At 39.8% G+C, this 25,000-nt stretch overlaps 2 protein-coding genes across 7 annotated transcripts in view; one reads left to right on the forward strand and one right to left on the reverse strand.

Annotated features, from left to right (window-relative positions):
- Prp16 (ATP-dependent RNA helicase l(1)G0007) overlaps positions 1-8,853 on the forward strand; it is a 14,960-nt gene extending 6,107 nt beyond the window's left edge. For 2 of the 5 annotated variants that reach the window (XM_070132461.1, XM_070132468.1), the window contains exon 2: positions 4,681-8,853. In XM_070132461.1, the coding sequence (XP_069988562.1) occupies positions 4,686-8,489 (3,804 nt within the window). In that variant the 5' untranslated portion in view covers positions 4,681-4,685 and the 3' untranslated portion in view covers positions 8,490-8,853. Of the gene's footprint in view, positions 1-810; positions 983-1,720; positions 1,827-2,708; positions 2,734-4,680 lie in introns of those variants that run through there. The other 3 variants (XM_070132450.1, XM_070132475.1, XM_070132454.1) reach the window with 3 other exon arrangements.
- A 6,425-nt stretch (positions 8,854-15,278) lies between these two features.
- Positions 15,279-25,000, reverse strand: part of LOC113825603 (targeting protein for Xklp2 homolog) — a 10,998-nt gene continuing 1,276 nt past the window's right edge. Inside the window, exons 2-13 of one of the 2 annotated variants that reach the window (XM_027378441.2) lie at positions 24,779-24,888; positions 24,238-24,357; positions 23,767-23,873; positions 22,877-22,989; positions 20,919-21,306; positions 20,581-20,755; positions 20,157-20,307; positions 19,160-19,280; positions 18,160-18,351; positions 17,428-17,598; positions 16,753-16,971; positions 15,279-16,430 (exon numbers count right to left, since the gene is read on the reverse strand). In XM_027378441.2, coding sequence (XP_027234242.1) covers positions 16,200-16,430; positions 16,753-16,971; positions 17,428-17,598; positions 18,160-18,351; positions 19,160-19,280; positions 20,157-20,307; positions 20,581-20,755; positions 20,919-21,306; positions 22,877-22,989; positions 23,767-23,873; positions 24,238-24,357; positions 24,779-24,875 — 2,085 coding nt within the window. In that variant the 5' untranslated portion in view covers positions 24,876-24,888 and the 3' untranslated portion in view covers positions 15,279-16,199. Of the gene's footprint in view, positions 16,431-16,752; positions 16,972-17,427; positions 17,599-18,159; positions 18,352-19,159; positions 19,281-20,156; positions 20,308-20,580; positions 20,756-20,918; positions 21,307-22,876; positions 22,990-23,739; positions 23,874-24,237; positions 24,358-24,778; positions 24,889-25,000 lie in introns of both variants that reach the window. The other variant, XM_027378440.2, reaches the window with a different exon arrangement.

The raw sequence follows: 25,000 nt of genomic DNA on the forward strand, positions 1-25,000 counted from the left end.
CCTCTCTCTTTTTATTCCCTTCTTTCCCTCCCTCTTTCTATCCTCTTCCCTCCCCCTTTCCCATCCTTATCTCCTTTCTCCCTCCCCCATTATCTCTCTCCTATCGTCGTTCCCTCACTAACCTATCCCACACACGTCCCTCCCTATCTCTTCTCTCTTTCTCCTTTATTCCCTCTTTCGATCCCCTTCCCTTCCTCTCTCTCTCTCCATTCCCATCCCTCTTTCCCTTCCTCCATCCCCTCTCTCCATCTCCATCCCTCTTTCCCTCTCTTCATCCCCATCCCTCCCTCCCTCCTTCCCTCCCCTTCCCTCCTTCCCTCTCTTTATCACTGTCCCTCCCTCCCTCCATGCCCTTTTCTCCCTCCCTCTCTCCATCCCCGTCCTTCCTTCCCTCCCTCCCTTCTCCATGCACATTCCTCCATGTAAACCTTAGAGTGGAAGGTGGGGGGTGGTCAGAGGCATACTTGACAAGAGGTACATGAAATGTTTTTACAAATGGTAGGTGGTCAGGTCACGTCAGTAATCAGGTGAACGACGACCTTGGATAGTTTGTGGCTCCCAAACTTCTACCATCATCCTTTGTCATGGGGCCAGGCCTTGCTTTATAATGGAGGCCTGGGACCACTTCGGGAGGTGACCATCGATGTCGACGTGAACAACAAAGGTGCTTCTCATGTCGTGGTCTCTGAGAGCGCTGTGGTGTTGGCTGATTCGTTATTCGTGCAGTCCTCGTGCTATCTTATCTATGTAGACTTTATCACAACCACCACAGGGTATGCTGTACACCTGGCTAAGGGGTCTGTTGTAGTTTGACCTCTTTTCTCTTACGATATCTCGGATCTTCGTGCCTGAAGATGTAGCTATCTTTAATTGCGGCCCACTAGGGCCTCCAGGTGTTCAGTCAATTCCAAGTAGGGGATGGTTATTCTCTATCTTGTTCTGCTTGTCTTCACCTCTCAGTCTGCTCGACCTTGTGTTGGAGGTGGGTGAGCATGGAGTAAGGATAATGGAGGTGTTGGAAAGTGATGCAGACATGTTGCATTATGGCAATGGATTGGTATCCGCCATAGGCTGGTGTCAATCATCTCTTTAAGGAGCTTTTGGGTGTGGGTGTGAGTGCCCACAGGTATGGCTGGTGTTGTGGAGATCACCGGGGAGAGCCGGGGCGACTCACCCGTTGGCTAAGGCCTGGGTAGGCCTTGTTGCTGCTTGCTGTGTCTTGCTCTGCTGGAGGATCGTGAGTGCTCAACTCGGCCCAGGTGCGGGAGCTTAAGTGGGTCTGAGCTGTGCCAGCCACCCGGGAACGAGGGGAGCCTGCGGTCCAGTAGGCGAGCCGTGAGGTGTCTGTGGTCAACCAATCAGGTCTCGGTATGCGTCGTCGAGAAGCTGCTGATGGTGAGGGCGAGAGGACAGGCTGTGGACCTGGACCCAACCTGGGGGAAGTATGCTGCGCTGCAGGTTGCGGGGGTCGGCTACAGCATTTCCTCCTCCAAGAACTCAGGGCTGCATTTTCTGAGGGCTCGGAGGAAGAAACCAATGACCATGCCTTCTATAGTCCTCTTGCTATGGGTAGAAAAATAGTGAATGAAATCATCTTTATTGGTAGATTTTTTATACACGGAAAATATCGGGCCATCTGGACTTCTGTGGATCATGGTGTCCAGGAAAAGGAGCTGTTTATTTCTTTCTTCCCCTGAGGTAAACTGTATGGAGGGGTGTACTGCATTGAGTCTGTGGAGATCAGGCAGGTTCATCCTGGTTGGTACCAAAACGAGGATGTCATCTACGTAGCAGAGCCAGACCATATTCCTTCCCACAACGTTTTGGTAATGCTTGTGAGCTGCTACCTTTTTGGGTATGGTACTAATAAGGTGTTTGGCACGGGTACCCCACTGAACAAAATGTCTGTCACTGGTTGTTGTTGGTACATAGGTATCTACTTGACATTAACTTGAAATTAGTTTCATTTGGTACACTTGTGAGCTACCCTAGACCAATTTTGAGGCGTGGTAGTAATAGGATATCTGGCAAGGGTACCCCACTGTACAAAATCTCTGTCATAGGTTGTTTTTGGTACATAGGTATCTACTTAACACTTTGCAATTATTTTTATTTGGTACGCTTGTGAGCTACCCTAGCCCAATTGTGGGGCGGGGTATTAATAGGGTGCCTGTCACGGGTACCCCACCACTCAAGATGTCTGTCATTGGTTGTTTTTGGTGCATAGGCATGTAGTCAACATATTGCAATTAGTTTCATTAGCCCATTTTCATGAAGCCACTAATTTTGTCTGTCTGACCATGCCCCCCATCCAAAATGTCTGGTAGATGCATGGTATGTGCTTGGGGACAGGTATCATCAAATCTGGGGTTGTATCAAGTGGTACGCTTTTGGAATAACTTAGCTGATTTTTTGGGTGCCATTCATGTGGCCTTCCTAGCCACATCCGCCAGCAATGCCACGCCAGACGCCCACATTCTGAAAACCTAAGTCATTAGGAATATTAGTATATGCAAGAAAATTGGTATGCTTTTCAGCTGGGCTAACCCCCCTATAACCATGCCTAATGTATATGCATTGCAATATTTCCACTTTAAATTTTATGGCATTTACTATAGGTATAGGTAGAAGGCTAGGTTGAACTTCTCCATTTCAGGTGTTATTTTACTTAGCAAGTTTTTTTCAGTCATCTCATGCAAAAGTGTAAAGTTCAAGTTTAAAATATGGCTCTTGGTGAGTTTTTGACAGCAAAAGTAAAGCAGAGCTAAATTAGTTTCTGATGATAGCAGTCATAATAAAACAATAGTTCTTATAGAATTTTATAGAATTTTCCTTGCAGTTGTATTTGCAACTAAATTGTTGTGTTATGAATTCACGTAATAAGGACAGTCTCAGGTTGGCATGTATTCTGACAGTAGTCTTTAAAGCTTGGAATGTAAAGACTGCATTCTTGGAAGCTGAATATGATGTAGGAAGATGTATCATAAGGAAAAATGAAGAAGATACCTTTAGTATTACTCGTGTCTGTTGTAATAGGGCATATGATATTATATGAATATTTGTAGATGAGTTCAGTTCCATTTTTGTAAAATGTATTATTGTGAAAAAAAAAAATCTTAGTTGTCATATCCCAGCCACTTGGACCTATTGAATAAGCATGTCAATGATTATTATTGCTGATGTTATTATTGATAGCATCATTATTATTATTATTGTTATTATTAGTGGTGGTGGGGGCTGGTGGTGGCGGTTGGTGACGACGGCAGCAGTAGTAGTAGTAGCAGTAGTAATAGTAGAAGTAGAAGTAGTAGCAGTAATAGTAATAGTAGAAGTAGTAGTAGTAGTAGTAGTAGAAGTAGTAGTAGTAATAGCCATGATAGTAGAAGTAGCTGTGATGATAATAGTAGAAGTAGTAGCAGTGATAGTAATAGTAGAAGTAGAAGCAGTAGTAGTAGAAGTAGTAGTAGCAGTAGCAGTAGTAATAGTAGGCTAGTAGTAATAGTAGACTCGTAGGAGTAGTACTAGTAGTAGCAATAGTAGTAGTAATAGTAGTAGTAGCAGTAGCAGCAGCACCACCACCACCACCACCAGTAGCTACTTTCCTTCTCCCTTTCTCATTCTTTCACACATACGTGCACACACACACACACACACACACACACACACACACACACACACACACACACACACACACACACACACACACACACACACACACACACACACACACACGCACACACGCACACACACACACACACACTCTCTTTCTCTCTTTCTCATTCTCTCTCTCTCTCTCTCTCTCTCTCTCTCTCTCTCTCTCTCTCTCTCTCTCTCTCTCTCTCTCTCTCTCTCTCTCTCTCTCTCTCTCTTTCTCTCTCTCTCTCTCTCTCTCTCTTTCTTTCTCTTTCTTTCTCTCTTTCTCTTTCTCGCTCTCTCTCTCTCTCTCTCTCTGTGTCTCTCTCTCTCTCTCTCTCTCTCTCTCTCTCTCTCTTTCTCTCTCTCTCTCTCTCTCTCTTTCTCTCTCACTTTTTCTCTTTCTTCCACTTCCTCTCATTTCCTCTTACCCCCCCTCTCTCTCTTTCTTTCTCTCTCTTTCTTTCTCTCTATTTCTTTCTCTCTATTTCTCTCTCTCTCTCTCTCTCTCTCTCTCTCTCTCTCTCTCTCTCTCTCTCTCTCTCTCTCTCTCTCTCTCTCTCTCTCTCTCTCTCTCTCTCTCTCTCTCTTTTTCTTCTCTCTCTCTCTCTCTCTCTCTCTGTCTTCTCTCTCTCTCTTTCTTTCTCTCTTTCTTCTCTCTTTCTTTCTCTCTCTCTCTCTCTCTCTCTCTTTCTCTTTCTCTTTCTCTTTCTCTCTCTCTCTCTCTCTCTCTCTCCCCTCTCTCTCTCTCTCTCTCTTTCTTTCTTCCTCTCTCTCTCTCTCTCTCTCTCTCTCTCTCTCTCTCTCGGCTTCACATTATGGTATTATTCTAGAATAATAGTGTATAAATTGTCATGTTTGTCGTATGAAGTTGTATCATTGTTATGTAATGTTTTTCAAATAGGCTACATGTCATTTGCATATTAGGATGATAGTGCACTGCACATATTAGCTGTAACCCATATTTTGAGCTGTAATTGAAATCAACTGATGGCTTTTATGTTTTTGCTTAATCTTGTGCTTACTGTTTATTGGTTCTTTTGCCAGGTGATATGGCACACATCTTGGAAGGTTCCTCGGGAGGTGTTGGAGGCCTCATCGTAAGGAAAGTGAAGAAGGAAGAAGATAATGACTCGGTGTTCAAAAAGCCAGCCATTCCTGTCAGGGGCTCCATCCTTGGCCTGGACAAACTGGCTGCCCTGAAGAGGAAGATCCGGGAGGATAATGACAAGGAGAGTAGTAGGAGGAAGGTGAAGAGAGATTCATCCAGTGACAGTGATGATGGCAGTGACAGCGATGAGGAGTATGGAAAGGAGTCAAGAAAAGAGGACAAGGGAAAGCAAAGGGAGTACAGGTCTAGGTATGATGAAACACCGACATACACTGGGGGCGTCAACCGTGAAGTTAGAGACCGACTCACAGAAAAACAGAAAAAGCACAAAGACAGGTATGTCAGTGCATCAACCAAAGACAGAAAGGAAAGAGATAGAGACAGAGACAGAGATAGAGACAGAGAAGACCGGGATAGATATAGGGACAGTAGGAAAAGAGAATATGATAGAGATAGGAGAGACAATTATTACAGAGATGGTAAAAGAGATAGGGAAAGATATGGTGATAAAAGTGAGAGATATGGTGATAGAAGTGAGAGATATGGTGATAAAAGTGAAAGATATTACCAAGACCGAAGTAAACGAGGAGACAGGAGTGAGAGAAGAGGTGATTATGGAAACAGTTCAGAAAGATCAGGTTATTCTGAGAGGTCAGGAATGGGTGACTGGTCTGAGAGATCCAACAGGACACCAAGGTTCTCTGATGCCCCAGAAACGCCACGGATTCCAGGAGTGAAAGATACTCCTTCTCATTCTTCATGGGATGATGAAGATAATTCCATTACTCCTTCAAAGACTTCTTCTTGGGACCTTCCCACTCCCTCTTCCCAACATCGATCCAGAGACAATGACTGGTCATTCCGCAGTGGAAATCATTCAGTGCGAGAGAGAAATTCTCCTAGCAGGAGGGACTTCCATGACAGTGATAAGACTCCACTTCCAACACCATCATACAAGTACAATTCTTGGATGAGTGAAAGAGATGGGAAGATGAATAGAGAATTTGATGATGAAGAAGAGAGAGAGAGATGGGAAGAAGAAGAGAAACGATTAGATAGACAGTGGTATGACATGGATCAAGGTTATGATGACACAAATAACCCATTTGCTGATGTGTCCCAGGAATATGAGAGGAAGAAAAATGAGAAACTGGAAAAGAACAAGAAAAAGATGAGTGCAAAGCAGAGGCAAATTCATAAGGATAATGAATTGTGGGAGACAAATAGGATGTTGACCAGTGGTGTTGTACAGAAGATTGATTATGATGAGGATTTTGAAGAAGAATTTACCAACAGGGTCCATATTTTGGTGCACAACATTGTGCCCCCATTCTTGGATGGCCGTATAGTTTTCACAAAGCAACCAGAGCCTGTGATTCCAGTCAAAGATTCTACATCAGATATGGCACAGGTGTCTAGGAAAGGTTCTGCTGCTGTCAAGAGCAGGAGGGAACAACGCGAACGTAGGAAAGCTGCCAAAAAGGAATGGGAACTTGCTGGTACACAGTTAGGAAATCTTATTGGTGTCAAAAAAGAGGATGAGAGAGATGACAGGAAGATTGAAGAGGGAGAAACAGATTACAAAGCTGATCAAAAATTTGCAGAACACATGAAGGATGCAAATGAAGCATCTAGTGACTTTGCTAAAAAGAAGTCCATCAAGGAGCAGCGACAATTTCTCCCAGTTTTTGCAGTAAGGGAAGAACTACTGCGAATTATTAGAGAGAATTCAGTTGTAATCATTGTTGGTGAAACAGGAAGTGGGAAGACGACTCAGTTGACTCAATACCTTCATGAGGATGGTTACAGTACACTTGGCATGATTGGATGTACACAGCCAAGGCGAGTGGCTGCAATGTCAGTGGCCAAGCGAGTGTCTGATGAAATGGGTACACACCTTGGAGAAGAAGTTGGTTATGCCATTCGTTTTGAAGATTGTACAAGTGAAAAGACAATCATAAAATACATGACTGATGGAATATTGCTCAGAGAGTCATTGCGTGAGAGTGATTTAGATAATTATAGTGCAATTATTATGGATGAGGCTCATGAACGTTCCCTAAGTACAGATGTATTGTTTGGTTTGTTGCGTGAAGTTGTGGCTCGAAGACATGATTTGAAGTTGATTGTTACATCTGCTACAATGGATTCACAAAAATTTGCTACGTTCTTTGGTGAAGTACCAGTGTTTACCATTCCTGGCAGAACATTTCCTGTTGAGGTATTTTTTTCACGTAATGTAGTTGAGGATTATGTAGAAGCAGCAGTGAAGCAAGCTCTCCAAATTCATCTTCAAGCTGAGGAAGGAGATATTCTGGTATTCATGCCAGGACAGGAAGATATTGAGGTCACCTGTGAACTTATTGTGGAAAAATTAGATGAAATTGATAATGCCCCCCAGTTAGCCGTTCTTCCCATCTATTCTCAGCTTCCTTCAGATCTCCAAGCAAAGATTTTCCAACGTGCACCTGATGGTCTTCGCAAATGTGTTGTGGCTACAAACATCGCTGAAACATCTCTTACTGTAGATGGTATTAAGTATGTTGTTGATTCAGGTTACTGCAAGCTGAAGGTTTTCAATCCAAGGGTAGGTATGGATGGCCTTCAGGTTTATCCAGTGTCACAGGCCAATGCCAACCAGAGAATGGGCAGAGCAGGGCGTACTGGTCCTGGTATGTGCTATCGCTTGTACACAGAAAGACAGTATAAGGATGAACTGTTGGCAACTACAGTTCCAGAGATACAGCGTACAAATCTGGCAAATGTGGTGCTTTTACTGAAATCTCTTGGTGTAGAAGACCTGCTTAAATTTCATTTCATGGATCCTCCTCCTCAGGATAACTTGCTAAACTCTCAGTATCAGTTGTGGACTCTAGGTGCCTTGGATAACACTGGTATGCTAACAAAGTTAGGAAGAGCAATGGTAGAGTTTCCACTTGATCCAGCACTTTCAAAAATGTTGTTGGCAGGTGTAGAAATGCATTGCTCAGAAGAAATTTTAACAATTGTTTCCATGTTGTCTGTTCCAGCACTCTTCTACCGTCCCAAAGGTAGGGAGGAGGAAGCTGATGCAATGCGTGAAAAATTTCAGGTACCAGAGTCTGACCATCTGACTTATTTGAATATATATAGACAGTGGCGTCTGCAGAAATATTCCATGAATTGGTGTAATAAGCATTTCTTACATTTTAAAGCTCTGAAAAAAGTAAGAGAAGTAAGACAACAGTTACATGACATCATGGAACAACAAAAGCTAAAGGTAATTAGTTGTGGTATGGATGAAGACTTAGTACGCAAGTGTATATGTGCTGCATACTTCCATCAAGCTTGTCGCCTGAAAGGGATTGGTGAATATGTTAACCTTCGTACAGGAACACCTTGCCACCTCCACCCTACTTCAGCTCTGTTTGGTATGGGATACACGCCTGATTACATTGTGTACCACGAATTGGTAATGACAAGTAAAGAGTACATGCAGTGTGTCACAGCAGTGGAAGGAGGGTGGTTAGCTGAAGTGGGAGGTAAATTTTATAGTATTAATGAGGGTGGAGCATCTCGGATGGAAAAACGCCGCCAGGCTCTTGCGCACAAAGCTGCCATGGAAGCAGAGATGGACAGAGCCCAGGACACACTGAAGGCAAGAGCAGAAGAGAAGCAGCGAAGAGAAGAATCATCTCGTCGCCAACAAGTGTATGATGTTGGCACACCCAGGCGTGTGCAGACTTCAGCGCGATTTGGCATTTAAATGTATAATTTCTCTGAAATAAGTTTGAAAGTGACAATAGAAATTTGGCTAATATTGTGAAATATGATTAATCCTTTGCTTTTGTTTTCTGTGTAATAATGAAATGTTTTATGCTATTGAAATGGAAACATTATTTTAATACTAACAGTTGGTACATTTCATATCACCCAAAAGTTTGTAAATAGGTATTTTTCTTCACTTTAAAAAGACCTTAAATCAAATATTAAGTCTTTGATATCAGGATTTTAATTAATTTCTCTTGAGTGACTTCCCTGACAAGAATCTATTCTTGTCATTTTATATTGTAATTATCTATCATTATGAATGTATTTTTTTAAGTTCTGATAAGTAAATTTTATACAAATTACTTCTTTCTTTGAAAAGTCCTTTTAGTTAAGGATTCAGATTTACTATTTTTTTGCTAGTTTTTCAAAATTTGATTGTTTGTAGATTTGTAAGTCCATACTATCAATAGCCATAGCAAAAAAAATATGTTGGTAAATTTCAAGGAGAATATGCAACACTGCATCATATTGGCACAAAGTAACCACATCATTATTGTGCTTTTTTTTTTTTTTTTTTTTTTTTTCCTTTTTTTACAGTAAAGAAGGCAATACAATATGAAAGTGATATATATTGCTTATTATTAATCCTTTTACAATTGTCAGATGTTTTTCATCAAAATGAAATATAATAATTTATAACCCATTAAAACATTTGGATATATTACAATATACACCAATATATATGTTGATCATATAAGCCTCTGATTTATTCAGTTACCTTACAGTTCTTATTGACATTTATTACATACTAATTCTGCAATACTAGAGGTTAACCATGAATACAGTTCTTTTTAGAAATTGTAATATGTATATAAATGGTTAATGGTTAAAACACAAATTAAAGGAGTTAATGATTAAATGGCTACATGTCAAAGCTATCAGCAGTTTAGGATAGTGTGGTATTGAAGAGTAAAGAGGGTAGTATATGGGTTAAGGTAGGGATAAGCTAAAGAGGGAAAAGGAAGTTAATAAGAGCAATTACATCATATATAGGATATGCATACATCTGAGAAAGGAAAACAAGTTGTCAAAGGGAAAAGTGTGGGATTCCACAAGGATTCCACAACAGGTGGGTAGGTCGGGAATGGGAAGATAAGTGTGGAGAAGCATAGGCTTTTGGAAAATGGGGTCAGTCAGGACAGTATGGGACTGAAAAAGGACCTGTGCATGGAAATAGGTGAGAAGACCTGACCGGAAAGACTGCCAGCGGGCAAATAGGAAAGTCCTAAAATGGTTGTAATAATCAGTGGCTGGAATATGTGAGAAATGGGGTTGGTGTGACATGGATGTGCTAGAGTAAGCTTGATGTAAGTACTTTCATAGACCTCGTACTAGAGCTTTAACCTATTCATTGCCAGGGATCCCAACATGGCTGAGCACCCAGCAAATCCTGATTTTTGGGGTGTATACATGTAACCAGCTCTGAATCTTATAGAAATAGAGGTTGGTCAAGTGCACAGACTGTATAAGAGATAAGGAGTTATGGGAGTAAGTGAAAATAGTCAAAGAGGAGGGAGTGAGGACATGAATTTAAAGGCAAAAAAGCGTATATACAGTTTCGTCACAAGAATACTGGACTCAGAAGGGAGGGGATAGTTCAAAATATGAGAAAGGAAGTCTACAGTGAAGGATTTAGAGACTGCAATCATGGGTATCGAAAGAAATGAGTGAGAAGGACAGTAGGGGGATATATTTAGGTGGGTAAGGAAAACAGAGGATCAAATACAGGGTATAAGCCAAGGAGGAAATAAAGAGACAAAAAAGGGAGTCGGAGATGAGAAAAGGGGGGATAGGAAAGGAATGCAAATAGAGAAAGGAGTAAGTAAACACGAAGAAGAGAAAAAGGGAGAATGGAAGGATCCAGGAAGGGTTACTTTTGTGTCAAAATAGAGATATTAGGAGGGAATGGTGTAAGGGGAATATAAGGAGGAGGAAGATGGAGGTTAATAATCACTAAGTGTAGGGGGAATGGGATCAGATAGATTGGAGAAGGATGTATTGGTATGTTATTTTGGGTCATAATTACATAGTTTTGAATATTATCAAGACTCTGAAATGGAATTCTTTGGGGAGGTCAGAGAAATGAAGGTTTTCTTATGAGGGGGAGAAGAGGGGACAGATGTTTAAGGAGCAGAGGAAGAGGTAGATGTAGGAGAGAATGCAGTAGAAGATGGGATGGAGTTTAAATTGTCTGATGTGAAGAGTAGAACGAGAAGAAAGAGGAGGAGGCGCCGGGGAAGGAGAGATTGTAGTGTGGATTTAGAATGGCAAAAGAATATGAGTGGGAGAGGGAGGGGTAGAAGTAGGAATGCAAGGAGTAGGAGGAAGAGATACTGGGAGAGATGTAGAAATTTCTTGGGGAGTAGGGGGGGAGCAGAGCGAAGGACAGCACCAAAGTAAGGAGCAAGAGAGAGAGAAAAAAATCGTCGGCGTTCTTCCTAGCTGGTCTCAAGGACAGTGAGGCCAAGTTTGAATCTGAGGACTGCTACTTCTGACTCGACCCTATAAACTATATTATAAAAACCACCACAATTGGCACATGTGCATGATTGTGTGAACGATAAAGGCCAGAGGACAGTGGGCTTTGGAGTGACTGCTTAGCAGGGTGGCCAAAACTCCATTTTTGACAATTACGGGGAGGGACCGATATAATTGATAGGACAGGATGTTCCAGCAATATCAACTTATGGGAGAAGTGAAGATCAACAGGAATAGGTTTGCTAGTGAGGTCAGTAGGGATAGATAATGAACAAGCTTGGGACTCTAAATTTAACTGTGACAAGACGTGAACGGCTGCAAAAGTAAACCTTGCCTACTTGTTTTTTGATATATTGTTGGAATGGGAGGACATTATCATAGTAAGGGGCTGTAGGGGAATCACAAGACATCAATCCCATTTAGCTGGGATTTCCAAAGAGTTCTCAGAAGATTTGTAGTGATGGGAGTAGTTAAAGTGACGGAAGGAAGAAGGAGGTAGTACTACAGGTAAGTGGGCAATAAGTATGCAGAAGAGTAGTTAAGGGAGGAATGAGATGAAAATGAGGAAGACTGGACATGAGATGGAGTGGATGATGTCTTAGGAGAGACGAAGGAATATTTTCTGACAGAAAGGTAATGACCTGAGTTGGTGGTTTGGAGTGGATTGAGTTGACAGTAGGTATAGAAGTAGTAGTCCTGTTCAGTTGTGATCAAAGGAGAGTCAGGGATTAGAGAACTGGAAAAGTTATTGTTGTTGGGGCTAGCTGATAGAGGGGCAAGCCTCAATGCCCCTAACAAATGTGCAGAATTATTACTGGCCATGGTAAGTCTGGAGTATATGGGGAAGAGAAATGGTTCACCCCTCAAGGTCCCTATGAGGGGTAAGGGCTAGATAACTAAACAGGAATACTATGGTTCCATGAGGCCGTTCAGGACTGACCCAAAGCCAGTCTTTTATCCTTTCAGTGTGGCTGTCAAATCTTAGGGAGTGGACAGAAGAAGGGGTTGGAGAAAAGAAGGAAAGGGAAAAGAGGAGAGGAAAATGGTTAATAGCTAAAACTAATAAATGTGCTAGACATCAAAGCTCATACAGGATTATGGTAAAGTATTGTAGCAAAGAGGGTGAAAATGAGTTAACGATTAGGATAAAATGTGTTAGATGTCAAAGGTCATAGAGCGTTATAGGATAGTACGGTAGTGAAAAGGGTAAAGAGAAGAGGCTAAGGGCGTAGGGCAATTCGATCAAATGGAGAGTATCTAAATATCTCAGGAAGTAAGAGGAACACTGTATAAGAAAACCTGTAAATGAATCATTTTGACTTAATCAGTGTGTAATACGGGTAGAAATGGGTGTTGGAAAAGAATCTGGAGAATGAGATAAGGGAACAGATCTGGGAGCAGCAAGGATAATGGGGAAAAAGGGGGAATGGTGCACATGGAGAAGGGGGGAAGGGGTGTGTTGAGAGAGAATGGGAGGAAGAAGGGTAGAGGGAACTTGAGGATAGGGACTATTCCGTCAATTACTTCGAATGTAGAGGGAATAAAAATAGAGATTGGATGGTGGATAAGAGTGGAGCATTCTCTTGGGTCATTTTTAGAAAGTTTTAGATGTCTTCAGGAGTTTCTGGAGGTGTGAGAAACGAAAATGTTCATATGAAGAGCAGAGGAAGTGGTAGGAGATAGGGTGCTTGGTGCAGCAGGTAAAGTGGTAAGGAGGGGTAGGCATTGGGGAAGTGCTAGAGATTGGAGTGGAGCAAAGGACTGCGTTTGAATAGGTAGAGGAAAACCTCGCCACTGTGCTTCCTGTCTGGCCTCGCATAGAATGATGCTTACTTTGAATATGTGAACTGGTACCTCACACTCGAGCTTATAGGCAGGGCAGCTCCTGTAAAATATTATGGGAGCCACCACAATTGACACACGTACATGACTGAGCAGGGCAATTTGAACGGCCATGGCCAGGTTGGGCACATACACAGGAGCGGGCTGTGGGGTGAGTGTTTGGTTAAGTGCCCAAAACGCCAACATTTTTTATGCTAACGAGGAAAAGGGTCGATATGGTCGGACAGGGCAGGACACTCCACCAATATTAACTTCATGGGGGTCATGTTAATGGAAGCTAATCTTGGCAATATTGGTGTAAGACTTAAGCTGTCCTCTAAGATGAATAGTGTAGCACTGTAATATAACTGCATCATAATCAACAAGGCAGGCAAGTAAGTCATTTTCAGTCTGTCCAGTTCTTGTGGTAGATAGGACTATCAGTTGGGGAGACAGCAACAGTTCTGGTACAAATATTAAGAGAGGAGTGAAGTTCGGTAGGAATAGTTTTACCAGTTAGGTCAGCTAAGATAGATGGTGCACGAGCTTTGGAGATGTAACTTTGACAAGGCATTGACGATCAAAATGACTGCGAAAGGAAACTTTGCCTACTTGTTTTTGGAGACATAATTTGGAAGAGAAGGGTATTGTCAGAGTAAGGGGCTGTTGGGGGAATCACAAAGAATCAATCCCACTTGGCTGGGACAAATAGAGTACTTGATGGTTAATGGTTAAAAAGCAAAATAAATATAAGTAGGGAGAGGATGGGTGTTGGGAGGATAGATATCGGCAGTAGTTGGTATTGAGGGGGATGGGTTGTGTTAGGAGGGAGGGGTGTAGGGTGAGTAGGAGGCTGGATATCAATAGTAGACGGAGTTGAGGGGGATAGGTTGTGTTGGGTGGAAGTAGGAGGAAGGGAAGGAGGGGGAATATGAGTAGGAGGAGGATGGATATCAGTAGTAGACGAAGTTGAGGGGGATAGGTTGTGTTAGGAGGAAGAGGTGTAGGGGAAATATGAGTAGGAGGATGGATATCGGCAGCCACTTAGAGTGTGGAGGGACCATGAGTTGTGGAATTTTGTCTCAAAGATATAGCTTTAAATATCTTCCATAGTTTCTCCAGTGGAGTTGGTTAGAGGGGTTTCCTTGAGGGGGGGAATGGTTAATGGTTAAAAAGCAAAAATAAATATGCTAGACATCTAAGGTCATATAGCACTATAAGAAAGTATATTAAAGGAGGGGTGAAGGGTGATAGTTGCTATGCTTCAACTGTCAAGAGTGATCTTGAAAGGTTAAGATGGATAACAAATTGAAGGGGTTAGGTTGGGTTGAGAGGGAGGAGGAAGGAGGGGTGTAGGGGGAATATGAGTAGGAGGGGGATGGATATCAGCAGTCACATTGAGTGTGGAAGGAGCATGAGTCGAGGAATTTTGTGACTAAAGCATATAGTTTTGGATATCTTCCATAGTTTCTGCAGTGGAGTTGGCTGGAAAGTTTTGTGATACAAAGATTTTCTTATGAGAGGGTGTCTGAGGAATAAAGGCAAAGGTAGGTGGAGGCGAGTGTGCAGTAGGGAAAGAGGGGGAACGTTTAGTCTGCTGCGGGGAGGGAGAGGGGACGGTGTTGGGGCTATAGTTGAGATTAGGGTGTCTGAATTTAGTGGCAAAAGAATTTGACTGAGGGAGGTAGAACATGGAAGTGGAAGTTGGGAAGTAGGTAGGTATAGGGGAGGGTGTAGGAACATCTTGAGGTGGAGGGGGAGGGGCTCAGCGAGTGATATTACTTGAGTAGGGAGTAGAGAAACCATGTCGGCGTGCTTCCTGTCTGGCTTCATGTAGAGTGAGACCATTTTTGTATCTGAGAGCTGCTACCTCAGACTTGTAAGTGGGACAGCCTCTATAAAATACATTATGGGGACTACCGCAGTTAGCACATGTGCGTGTTTGTGAAGGGCAGTTTGATCAGTTATGACCGGTTGGGCACATAGGGGGCATCAGTCAGTGGAGCAGCAGTTTGGCAGGATGTCCAAATAGCCAACAATTTTGACATTGATGAGGAGGTTGGTATGGTTGAACAGGGAGGGATTGTCCACCAATGTAGATACGAAGGGGAAAGTAGGTGGGTGGGTTTCTTTCGATGACCTCTAGGAGGAATGGAGTAGCAATGTACTATCACATCCTAGTCTTTGAGGCAGCCGAGCAAGCCTTCTCTACAATCTGACCAATCTTTGGTATCAACTGGGCAGTTTGCTGGGGAGATAGAGACAGTTCCAGTACAAGTATTAAGAGAGGAATGAGGTTGAGGAATAGATTTATTAGTGAGATCAGTCAGGATAGATAGAGTATGAGTTTGGAATGCAGATGCAACTGTGACAAGGAGTGAAGAACTGGAGATATGTATGTAATTGTGGGTAGACAAAATACATCTGTTTTTTGTAATTTATTAAAGGATATAATCATTTCATTATAAAAAATTTCCTATATTTCAGACAATATTAGAAGTAAAAATAAAAAAAAACAAAAAAGAGCATCTCTCAAACAGCAGGAAATGAAGATAATGTATCCTTAAAATTATTAGGACAGAAAAAAGAAGAATTCAGCATGTCTAAAACAAGGCAAATGTATACTACATTTGATTAAATACTTTGGAATGCTGTACGATTATACAACTTGGCCCTCTGCTCAGACTTTGGCTTCCACAGAAATTTCAGACAATTATTCATATTTCACACCCTGAGGGCTCAAGATTATATTTTTAATAGGTACCAGCAATGGAAATAAATTACAAGGCACAATAATTTGGAATCTAAAAAACAGCTATTATTCAACAAAATGAAACATGCTGAGACTTGAAAAGTTACTTGTAAAGCTAAGATGACACCTGAATAAAAACATTCAAAATAATATTACCTGCAAAATATGGTGTACTGTTAGTACATTAGACATGTGATGAAGTTTATTTCAGAATCCATACTCCATACGTCAATAAAAAGAGTTGCTAAGTTTTGCTTAACATTTATAAGTTTCTTTATGCAACACTCACACCAAATGGAGTTACTGAGTTGAAAGTAAAGCACCTTAAAAAAATAGGTGGTAGCATGCTGTGTACAACAAAAGGAATGTAACCAGTGAATTCATTCACAGCTAGTAAAAAAAATCTAGCATGCATTTATCTAACTTTTTAAGATTTGTGACTGAAATCTCACTGATTATCTTAGGCTGAAAGCCTCTTTCAAATCTATTGTCACAACATAAAACTTTCAGTTAAACCTAATACTATCTAACTCTGTCATTATCAAAATATTAAACTAAAGCTACATTCAGGATCTCATTCCTATTTGAAGTCCATTATTCAGAAGTGAAAGTAGCACTAGAAATATTCATAGTAGAGTCTGCCCTTGATCTTGTCCGTAAACGAGTGTCAGTGGAAAAGTTAGGAGATTTAGGTATTGTGGGATGACGTTCTGAGGGCTTCACAACATAAGGTTTGTAACTGGGCACTGGATTAGCCTTGTGGACAATTGTGCGACGAAGTCTTGCAATTTCTGCAGCTTCCTCTGCTGCCTGCCTCTCTTCATTCTGAAAACATTAAAAGTAGGTTTCAAAATGTGTGAACACAAGATTTTATTCAAATTGTACTCAGTACTAGTATATAATGTGGACAAGCTTCAGCAATTCTATCAACATTTTCTTATTTCAATTCTATCAACATTTTCTTATTTCTTATCAACATTTTTCTTATTTATTTACATTTGTGTAGAAGAATCTAACGCAGAAATTAGGTACAAATGTAAACCTTCTACAACTTTGGCAATTCCCATTTTATGTTACTCTGCTGCCATAGAAATTATAAGAACTCCATACATATAAAGCTGTTAATAAGAGAAATTCTCCAATTCACCTCTCTCTTTGCTGCTAACAATTCATCTTCCTTCCTTTTGCGGTGCATTTCAAATTCATTGCGTTCCTCAGATCTAATCTCAGTGTTGAGAGTAAATCCAGAAATATCTGTTAGTGGTTTCTTGGACTTCTCTGGGATGAAGGGCTGCTTATGGACGACTGCATCCGAACGGGCACGGAATTCTCTCTGCTCCTTTTCCAGTTTGGCTTGTTCCTCAAGCTGCAAGAATTATAATGAGAAATATTCAGTAATAAAGCATAAATACTTATAATAATCTGAAAAAGTAAATTTAGGCTTTGCTTTGTCCTCTTAAAGTAAATATTTGTCAGATGAATAAGGAGATGCCCAGCTAAAAGCAACAAGGACTACATGCAAGTCAAATTCAACGGTAGTATTAACCCCGTGATTTTTTTATAACATGACCATCACGCATGAAAAAATTGGCTTAAGGGATGGGTTACATGAACATACTGTCATGGTAAAATCTGGCTTTGAACATTTTGGCTGAAGGCTGGGGTGATGGGAAAGACTAACCATGAGTGCAACAAAGCTCTTGGAGCTGCCATGCACATATGCCTAATGCCCATATTTTGGGCCATGTGATCTGGATCCATCTGGTTCCAATGGGTTAAAACCCAAGAGTTGCAGTAGAAAGTGGATCTATTAGTTACTTACACTTTTTTTAATCTGGAGCTGCTTCAGTGATCCTCGGTATTCACTTGTCAGATTGAACGGCTGTTGGCGTGTAGGTGTTGGGGGCTTCTTCTCTGGGATGCCACGCACTCCTTCAAACAATGGCATTGGTTGGGCATGGAACTCAGCTAACTTCTTTTCTTCTTCCAATACCTGAAATCAAAATGGAAATTAAATCTTCGGAAAACTTTTTAAACATTTATAAATGGTAATAAACATAAGTGGAAGAACATACTGGTAAAAGAAAAAACCCATAATCAATACATCTTATCAAAACATGTCTCGAGACCACAAAACCATGTTTTTAGTATCAATGTCCTAGTATGCAAGATTTACCTTGATCACTCCTAGGTATGTGCAAAATAAATGCACATTTTATGTGGACTTTTATATCCAGTATCCGTGGATCATTAATTGTATTTAACGATATAGGGCCACTGGATAAAAATTTCACATAAATGATTATTTGTGTAAACACAAACGATCATTCCTTCATTAGCTACAATATGCTATTTATACTTGTGTTTTTTGCACCAACATAGTAACAATCACTCAAAAATAGAAAAAAAACTGCACAAAGTATTTGAAACTAGGAGAGAACAATCACCAGCTATACAGGAAGGGTAGTGCAAATATTTACAAAGTATTACTAGAAAATGCAAAGCAATAGAATCTTTCCATGTTGTATGTATTAGATAATCATCATTATCTTACCTTCTGGATCATCTCCTGCTTCTTTTGCATCTTTTGTTTATCTCTTTCATCAAAGCTGAATGGCTGGGGCTTGGTCGAAGTCTTATCCCATTTGCTTGGGATGCCTCCGTGAGGAAGGGATGCAACAGATGAGGTTGAGCCTCCAAGTTTATTGCACATTTCACGGAAATTGTGACCCAGGGGAAGGTTGTTCTATAAATTAGAAATTAAATTCATCAAGATTAGCAATTTGGGCAAATCAGAAAGGAAATATGTACACAATGCAATATATTTCCAAGAATTTAACTCAGCATACATATATACACTTCAGAATATCAGGATATAAATATCTGATAGGCCAAGTAAAAACTTATGGATGAAGGGACTACCCTAAAGTATAAAAAATGAGTTAAGGCATGTTTTGCATCAATATTGGTATGAAGATTCATCCATATAAATATTACTATCAATAAAAAGAAACTGAGTATTTTGACCAATCAAACTATTACTACCACTGTTTATAAATGTTAAACCTTCAAGTGGCTATAATATTAATTGTCTTTAGGAGTCATTTAAGTCCTTCAAATTGGGTTTGTTTATATCATCACATTCAAGAGGCGGTGGATGAGGATGAAGGAGGAAGAGAAAAAGCAGCAAAGACAAAAAACTTAGACAACTAATTCACATGAGTAATCTCCACACAAAAGCATGTATAAACATATGTAAACTAACTGCATTCAATTACCTATTTTGGAGGGCCATTTTTCAATTGGGTTAAGTTTTATAGGCTTGATTAGGTAACTATCCCCTCCCCCCTCACATCTTAGTACTGCTCATGTACGTTGTTATGAACATTTCCAAGCAGTTGTTTTGTTGTGGTTTATTCAAACTCTTAGGAAACAAGCTTTTTCAGTTTATAAGAAGTTTACACCAAACTTGAAACTTTGTCATTGTACGGACTTCCCAACAGTAGTTCAAAAAGTTACAGCACATTATAATAAAGTAATAACCAATAACTCACCTTCTTAACTTCTGTTATGTTGAATGGTTCTGGAACTGTTGGTAATTTCTTCTCTACCTCATAGCCAGTTGATGGTGCTTCAAACACCTTTTTGTTCAGTGGATTAGCCTTGAAGGCATGCCTGGGGAAAGAAAATTAATTTAACTAGAAATAAATATCAACTGAAACTTGGAAGAAATTATATACATGTATAAATAAATAAAATGCAATGATAATTAGTCTTATTAACCCACTGGCTGCGGATGGCATCATATGATGCACCGTGCAATTGACAGGCCCAGGCCCACCACCCCCGGGCCCGCGTGTGCGATGGGCTGTTTACAGCCAAATGAGTTGTTCGCCTATTGCACGTGCTTAAACCACGCCCGCCACTTTTTCTGAGCGCATTTACATATGTTTGCATGTTTGCATGTATTTGCAAGGGTTTTTGCAAATTTTTGCATACTTATTTTTTCTCAGATATAAGTAAACAAAATATTTGCGCGAAAGAGGGAAGGCAGCACCACTGCGCGCGCAAACACTCAAGTGTGGTCCCATACGCCACCCGAGTTGAAAATAATTAAAATTAGGGGATTACGCTCCATATTGCATAATACCGCGACCAATGGGTTTATAATAATAACAAGCAACATATTTTAGGGTTCCTTTTTATGGTATGGACACACTAAGCTAGGAAAAACTAAAGATGATATTCTTATTGAAGACAAAAAAGTTGTAATTACTGCTAAAAGAAATAATATGTAGACTTGAATCTTAATGCCACAAATGAAGGAAAAAGACTGCAGAAGGCAATGCTCACAGCATTATTCTACACAGTACTTCTGCCAACTTAAAGCATTGGAAAAATTGTGACATGGAGTTGGAGAGTCTCTGGTGAGTGCATTCATCCTATATGTAATTACCTATTTTCGTTTAAGACAATATTTACAAACCCTTAACTAACTGACATCTGATATCTTAAGTTAGGTAAAATAGTAATCAAATGAGACATCCTTACTTCTGAGCCTCTTCAAATTCTCTCTGCTCCTGCTCTTCATGAGTGAGGTAGTTCACCTGCCTAGTTCGGCTGCGTGTAGAGAGAACAGGAGTGTGGGGAATTGTCACCCCAGGATTAGCCTTAGTCTTCTTACCATCCATGTGAAGGTCCTCTAAAACGGTGAAATAAAATTTAAGCATATTGTAATTTCCTCTATATTGTTATTTTGTTTGTTTTCATAAATAATACCCATTCCAGTTAGTAAAAACAGACATATGTTATTAATATAACATGAAAGATGGAATAACGCATTGATATGATGAATATATAACATGTAACATCACAATATCTGACATGTAGAGATCTGATTATCTTTATATTAGACAAAAATGCAAAAAAGGAACCTTATATAATATACATATCTATGAATAAATCAAAATCTTACCCATACTGCCACCTCCACGCTTACTGCGGAACCTCTGGGGAGTTTTGGTGTGGAACTTTAGGTTCAATTCTGCAACAGATACAAACTTGTTCCCCTCCTCCACTTTGCCCTTTCGAGACTCAGTTAGGTTGAATGGCTGGGGAATGGTTGGGCCTTTGGGCTTCTCTTTTTGAGACTGAAGGGAGAGATAAAGGAGACAAAGTATAAGAGGTATGAAATGATATAGGATATAGATTTGTCAAAATTTCATGTTACTTGAATAGAAATGTAAATATAATAAAGAAAATGCATGATCCACTTTTCAACTCTACCTTCAAACTAAGATTTATAATACTTACAGCAGATTGGTTAGAACGTAGCATACGGGTGAAATCAACAGGATCAGTATCTTCGGTATTTTCATGAGTTTTCACCCGTGAGTCTGTGGCAAAGTGGAACTCCTTTGGTCTGGTGGGGCCATGGCGAGCTGGCTTGGGTGGCGCCTGGGAGGGGACACTGCTCTCAATCTCACCAGTCTTCTGATTTCTGAGTCGGCTGTCAGTAGCAAAGGTGAATTCTTGTGGCTTTGTTGGTGCTAATCTTCCTGACCTTGAGTGGCTGCTGCTTGAATTGTCACCCTTCTTCTTGTTCTGTGCCATTTTGTTCTTGAAGTTAGCAATGACAGCCAGGTCTTCCTGATCACGAGGGCTTAGTCCTCTCATCCCAGGGACCTTTGGCACTGAAGGTCTATAAAAACAAATAATCATGCACAAGATTCAAAGATTAATTGTCAGTGACACAGAATGGTTAACATATTGCCAGATTTACCTAACCCATTGGCAAAGGTTACATGTACTGTGCATTGTAGTTTTGTTTTGTGAATTTTATTTATGCATAGATGGTTCGGCAAGTGCTAAATTACCAAGAAGCCAATTAGTAGGCCCTATGTAACCTCATCTGATAACCCCATCCTTAGTGTTTTCTTTTAATGCTCTTAATTTTATTACCATTACTAATGAAAATGGTGTTATGATAAATATGTTCTTGAAATACTAATTTTAAACAAAAAACAATAATAATAAATAAATAAAATAATAAAGAACCTCTCTAAAAAGCAAGGATAGGGGTAAACAAGGGGAGACAAGAAGGACTTGCAATTGATCCCTTCATGATTAAGCTCTTATGGAGCCATCTATGTATAAACAAAATTCATAAAACTAAAATTACAATGGACATGGCATGTATATACATGCCATCTAAGTATCATTGGTTTAAGTATTTATAAAGAGAACCCTACTGTCATGCTGACCATGACAGTAATATAGAAATAAAACTTTTACTGAATAAGAAAACTAGAATATTGTAAAAATAATCATGTACATATGCATATGAGAAATATGTTTAATCATACCACAGTAAATTCTTTAATACAAAAGCAATGACCAAAAGGAAAGTACCACAAAATAAGAAGACCCTTGTCCATTTACGTTTGGCCTTAGTATCAATGAACGTGTGCAACATACACTATCCATTTATCCCACTCCCCATGGGCACTCATTGGAAATCAATTTAGCAATTCATAGCCTAAGTCAGATGTACTGAAATATATTTATGAAGGATAGAATAATGCACTGCTGCATTGATGTGGATGAATAACAACCCACCCTGATCAGAACTCAAATCTAGACCACTCCAGGTATGAGATGGTGCTAAACCAACCATACCACATGAACCACTAAAAGGAGTGTGCAAGTAGGATCTCATTCACTTCATAGACATCACCTATCTAATTATACTAGAATAATGATATAGCAAAGTTTTACACACACACACACACTCTCTCTTTTGGCACTTGGTGGAAATTGATTTAGCAATCCAAATCCTAAGATGTACTGAGGTATATTTATGAAAGATAGAATAAGGCATTGCTACAATGATATGGATAAATAACAACCCTCCCTGACCAAGACTTGAACCTCAGCCACTTGAGCTCCATACACATTCTCCGTCACTAGTCTCTGGGGAGTGTATTTGTACTGCAAAGAATTATCAAATTTACCCAAATATTATAATCAACAAAACTACAGTGAAATCTTAAAATGTAAATAAAACAAATCCCAGTTACTGTGACACCTGGAAGAAGCTTATTCCAGCTAAGCCCTTGTATTACAGATACCATATCTGTCATCATTTACATGTACAATGTTTTGTGTCAAATGAATTTCATCAAATTTGTTTTTAGAAGCATATTAGATATAGGCACTCACATCTGTTCAATTACAAATACACAAACACTTGAGAAGTGTATGAACCATACCTCTGTGTTTTTGTCTTTTGCACTTTATTGAGTTGTGACCCAAGGGAGGATTTATTTCCAGTTGATGAAGCAGATCCAAGAGACTGTCTGGATGCATTACTCCTTCGGACAGCCTAAGGAGAAAAGGTAAAAATAAATAAAGCATTGTAATACAATTTCACTAATTCTAATAACATGCTTTTCATTCAAACCTAACATATATACACAAGACATGAAGGTCTAAATAATGGAAGTTACTATGAAAATATCATTTTAATGCAACTTAACTAGATTAAGCAAATAATATACAATAGGATCTCAAATATATATAACAGCAGTACTAGAGTCCCTGTTTTTTGAAAGCTGTGTCAGTTCAATATGCCAGTTTCCTAAACAAATAATGAACTTATATTCCTTTGCAAGACTTATGCAACTGACTACATAAATGTGAGCAATGAAAAAAAAAAAGTAATCATGTTTCCCCCCCCAATGGTGCCTCTTGAAATTTTGAACATTGCTCATGGATCCTCAGGGACGGGGACCACAGGTCAACAAAGCTATGCACAACAAAAGAATATCTAACAATCTAAGTAATGTTATTATTGAATTAGTAATAGATAAAAATATCTACAAAAGGTTAACATGTAAAAAAAACAATGGACATCAGACAAAACCACATCCATGCACAAAAGGATACCAAATACTGACATGTAAAGAACAAGAAAACAGTTCAAGTAAGGCCTGGGTAAGGTAGAAAACCCTGTTACTTGGATGCTGTAGACAGTTAAAACACGAACACAAATTCTTCCACAATCAATAAATATCACGCTGCACCGGACGTTAGAAAGCTGGTTTAGTGGCAGCACAGACATTGATGGCATTACCTGGGGAGTGCAGAAAGGGTTCTGTACCTTAGCAATGGCAGCAAGCCTTGGAGACTGACGGACACCAATGCTGGACATCATGTTATCACGCTTGGCAGACTTGACAGCACTCTGGGGGGTCTTTGGCTTTTCAGCTGTGGATGCACAAGTTACTTGTGATCTAACCATAAAGTATGATCTATTATTGTACTATAAAAGATTAGTTTATCCAATTAAATATCTATAATCTTTACAAAGCCTTCTAAATATAAAGGAGTTTTTGTCAAATCTAAGCAAACTGAAGTTTCAAAAATGTATTCAATTTAGTGAAATATCAAACAGTTCTGCTGCAAATGTCAGCTCTTCCTTATTCAATGCCCTACTTTGTGTGGGAGAAGTACTTCATTTCTACTTCATGATTCGACTCGTGACAATTAAGGTGCATCCAGGATACCAAACTGCATTCACTTTCCTGCTCTGGTGGATACTATCCTCATATACAATGACAAAAAACTCTACCTCTGCTGTGGTAAGGAGATGCTACATTTGGTCTCTTTGGAGTCTCCGCTGGTGTCTTTGGAGCCAGTCTTGCTGAACTTGGTTTCTCTTCCTCAAACACTTCACTCTCCCCTGGGCAGTCTAGGGAATAAGCGATAATGAGCACTGCTCAGCCAGAGATCTGATGCATCTATATCATATTACTTGAGTTAAGAAATCCCTCTTTGATTTTCTTTCATGAAGCAAATTTTCTAAAACTTCCAAATACCAGAGATAACAAAGAAAAAATATAAAGTCTAGTGTTAAGAATAGTCAAAAGTGAGAGGGGAGATTAAGAAAAATAATAAAATAGGGCCATACAAAATATCAATCTGTAAGGAAAAAGATGTAAAGAAAATAAAGGTAAATTGCCATTTATAAAGTACTTTGCTAAGTTACCTTTACTATGTTTTCTATTTGGAACTAGGCAATCTCACAACACAGCTTTTATCCTTCACTAAAACAAATAGTATATTTTATTGAAAAAAGGAGATAAATAAGCATAAAAAAGACCCATACTTACCAAAGTAGGAATCATCAGGCTCATCAAGCGCTGAATTAAAGTCAAAGTAGTGCTTGGGGGCATTGAAATCAAAGCAGTCATCGTCCAAGCTGGCCATCTTGCTGTCAAAACTGGAACAGAGGATCATAAAATAGGAGCCAGTTATTCATACATTCACTGAGGATTGGTTTTAAGTAGGAGAGGAAGAAAAAAGGTAACTCACCATGGCAGTTAATTGATTAT

The sequence above is a fragment of the Penaeus vannamei genome, chromosome 2, assembly GCF_042767895.1.
Source record: "Penaeus vannamei isolate JL-2024 chromosome 2, ASM4276789v1, whole genome shotgun sequence".
Classification (NCBI taxonomy): Eukaryota; Metazoa; Arthropoda; class Malacostraca; order Decapoda; family Penaeidae; genus Penaeus; species Penaeus vannamei.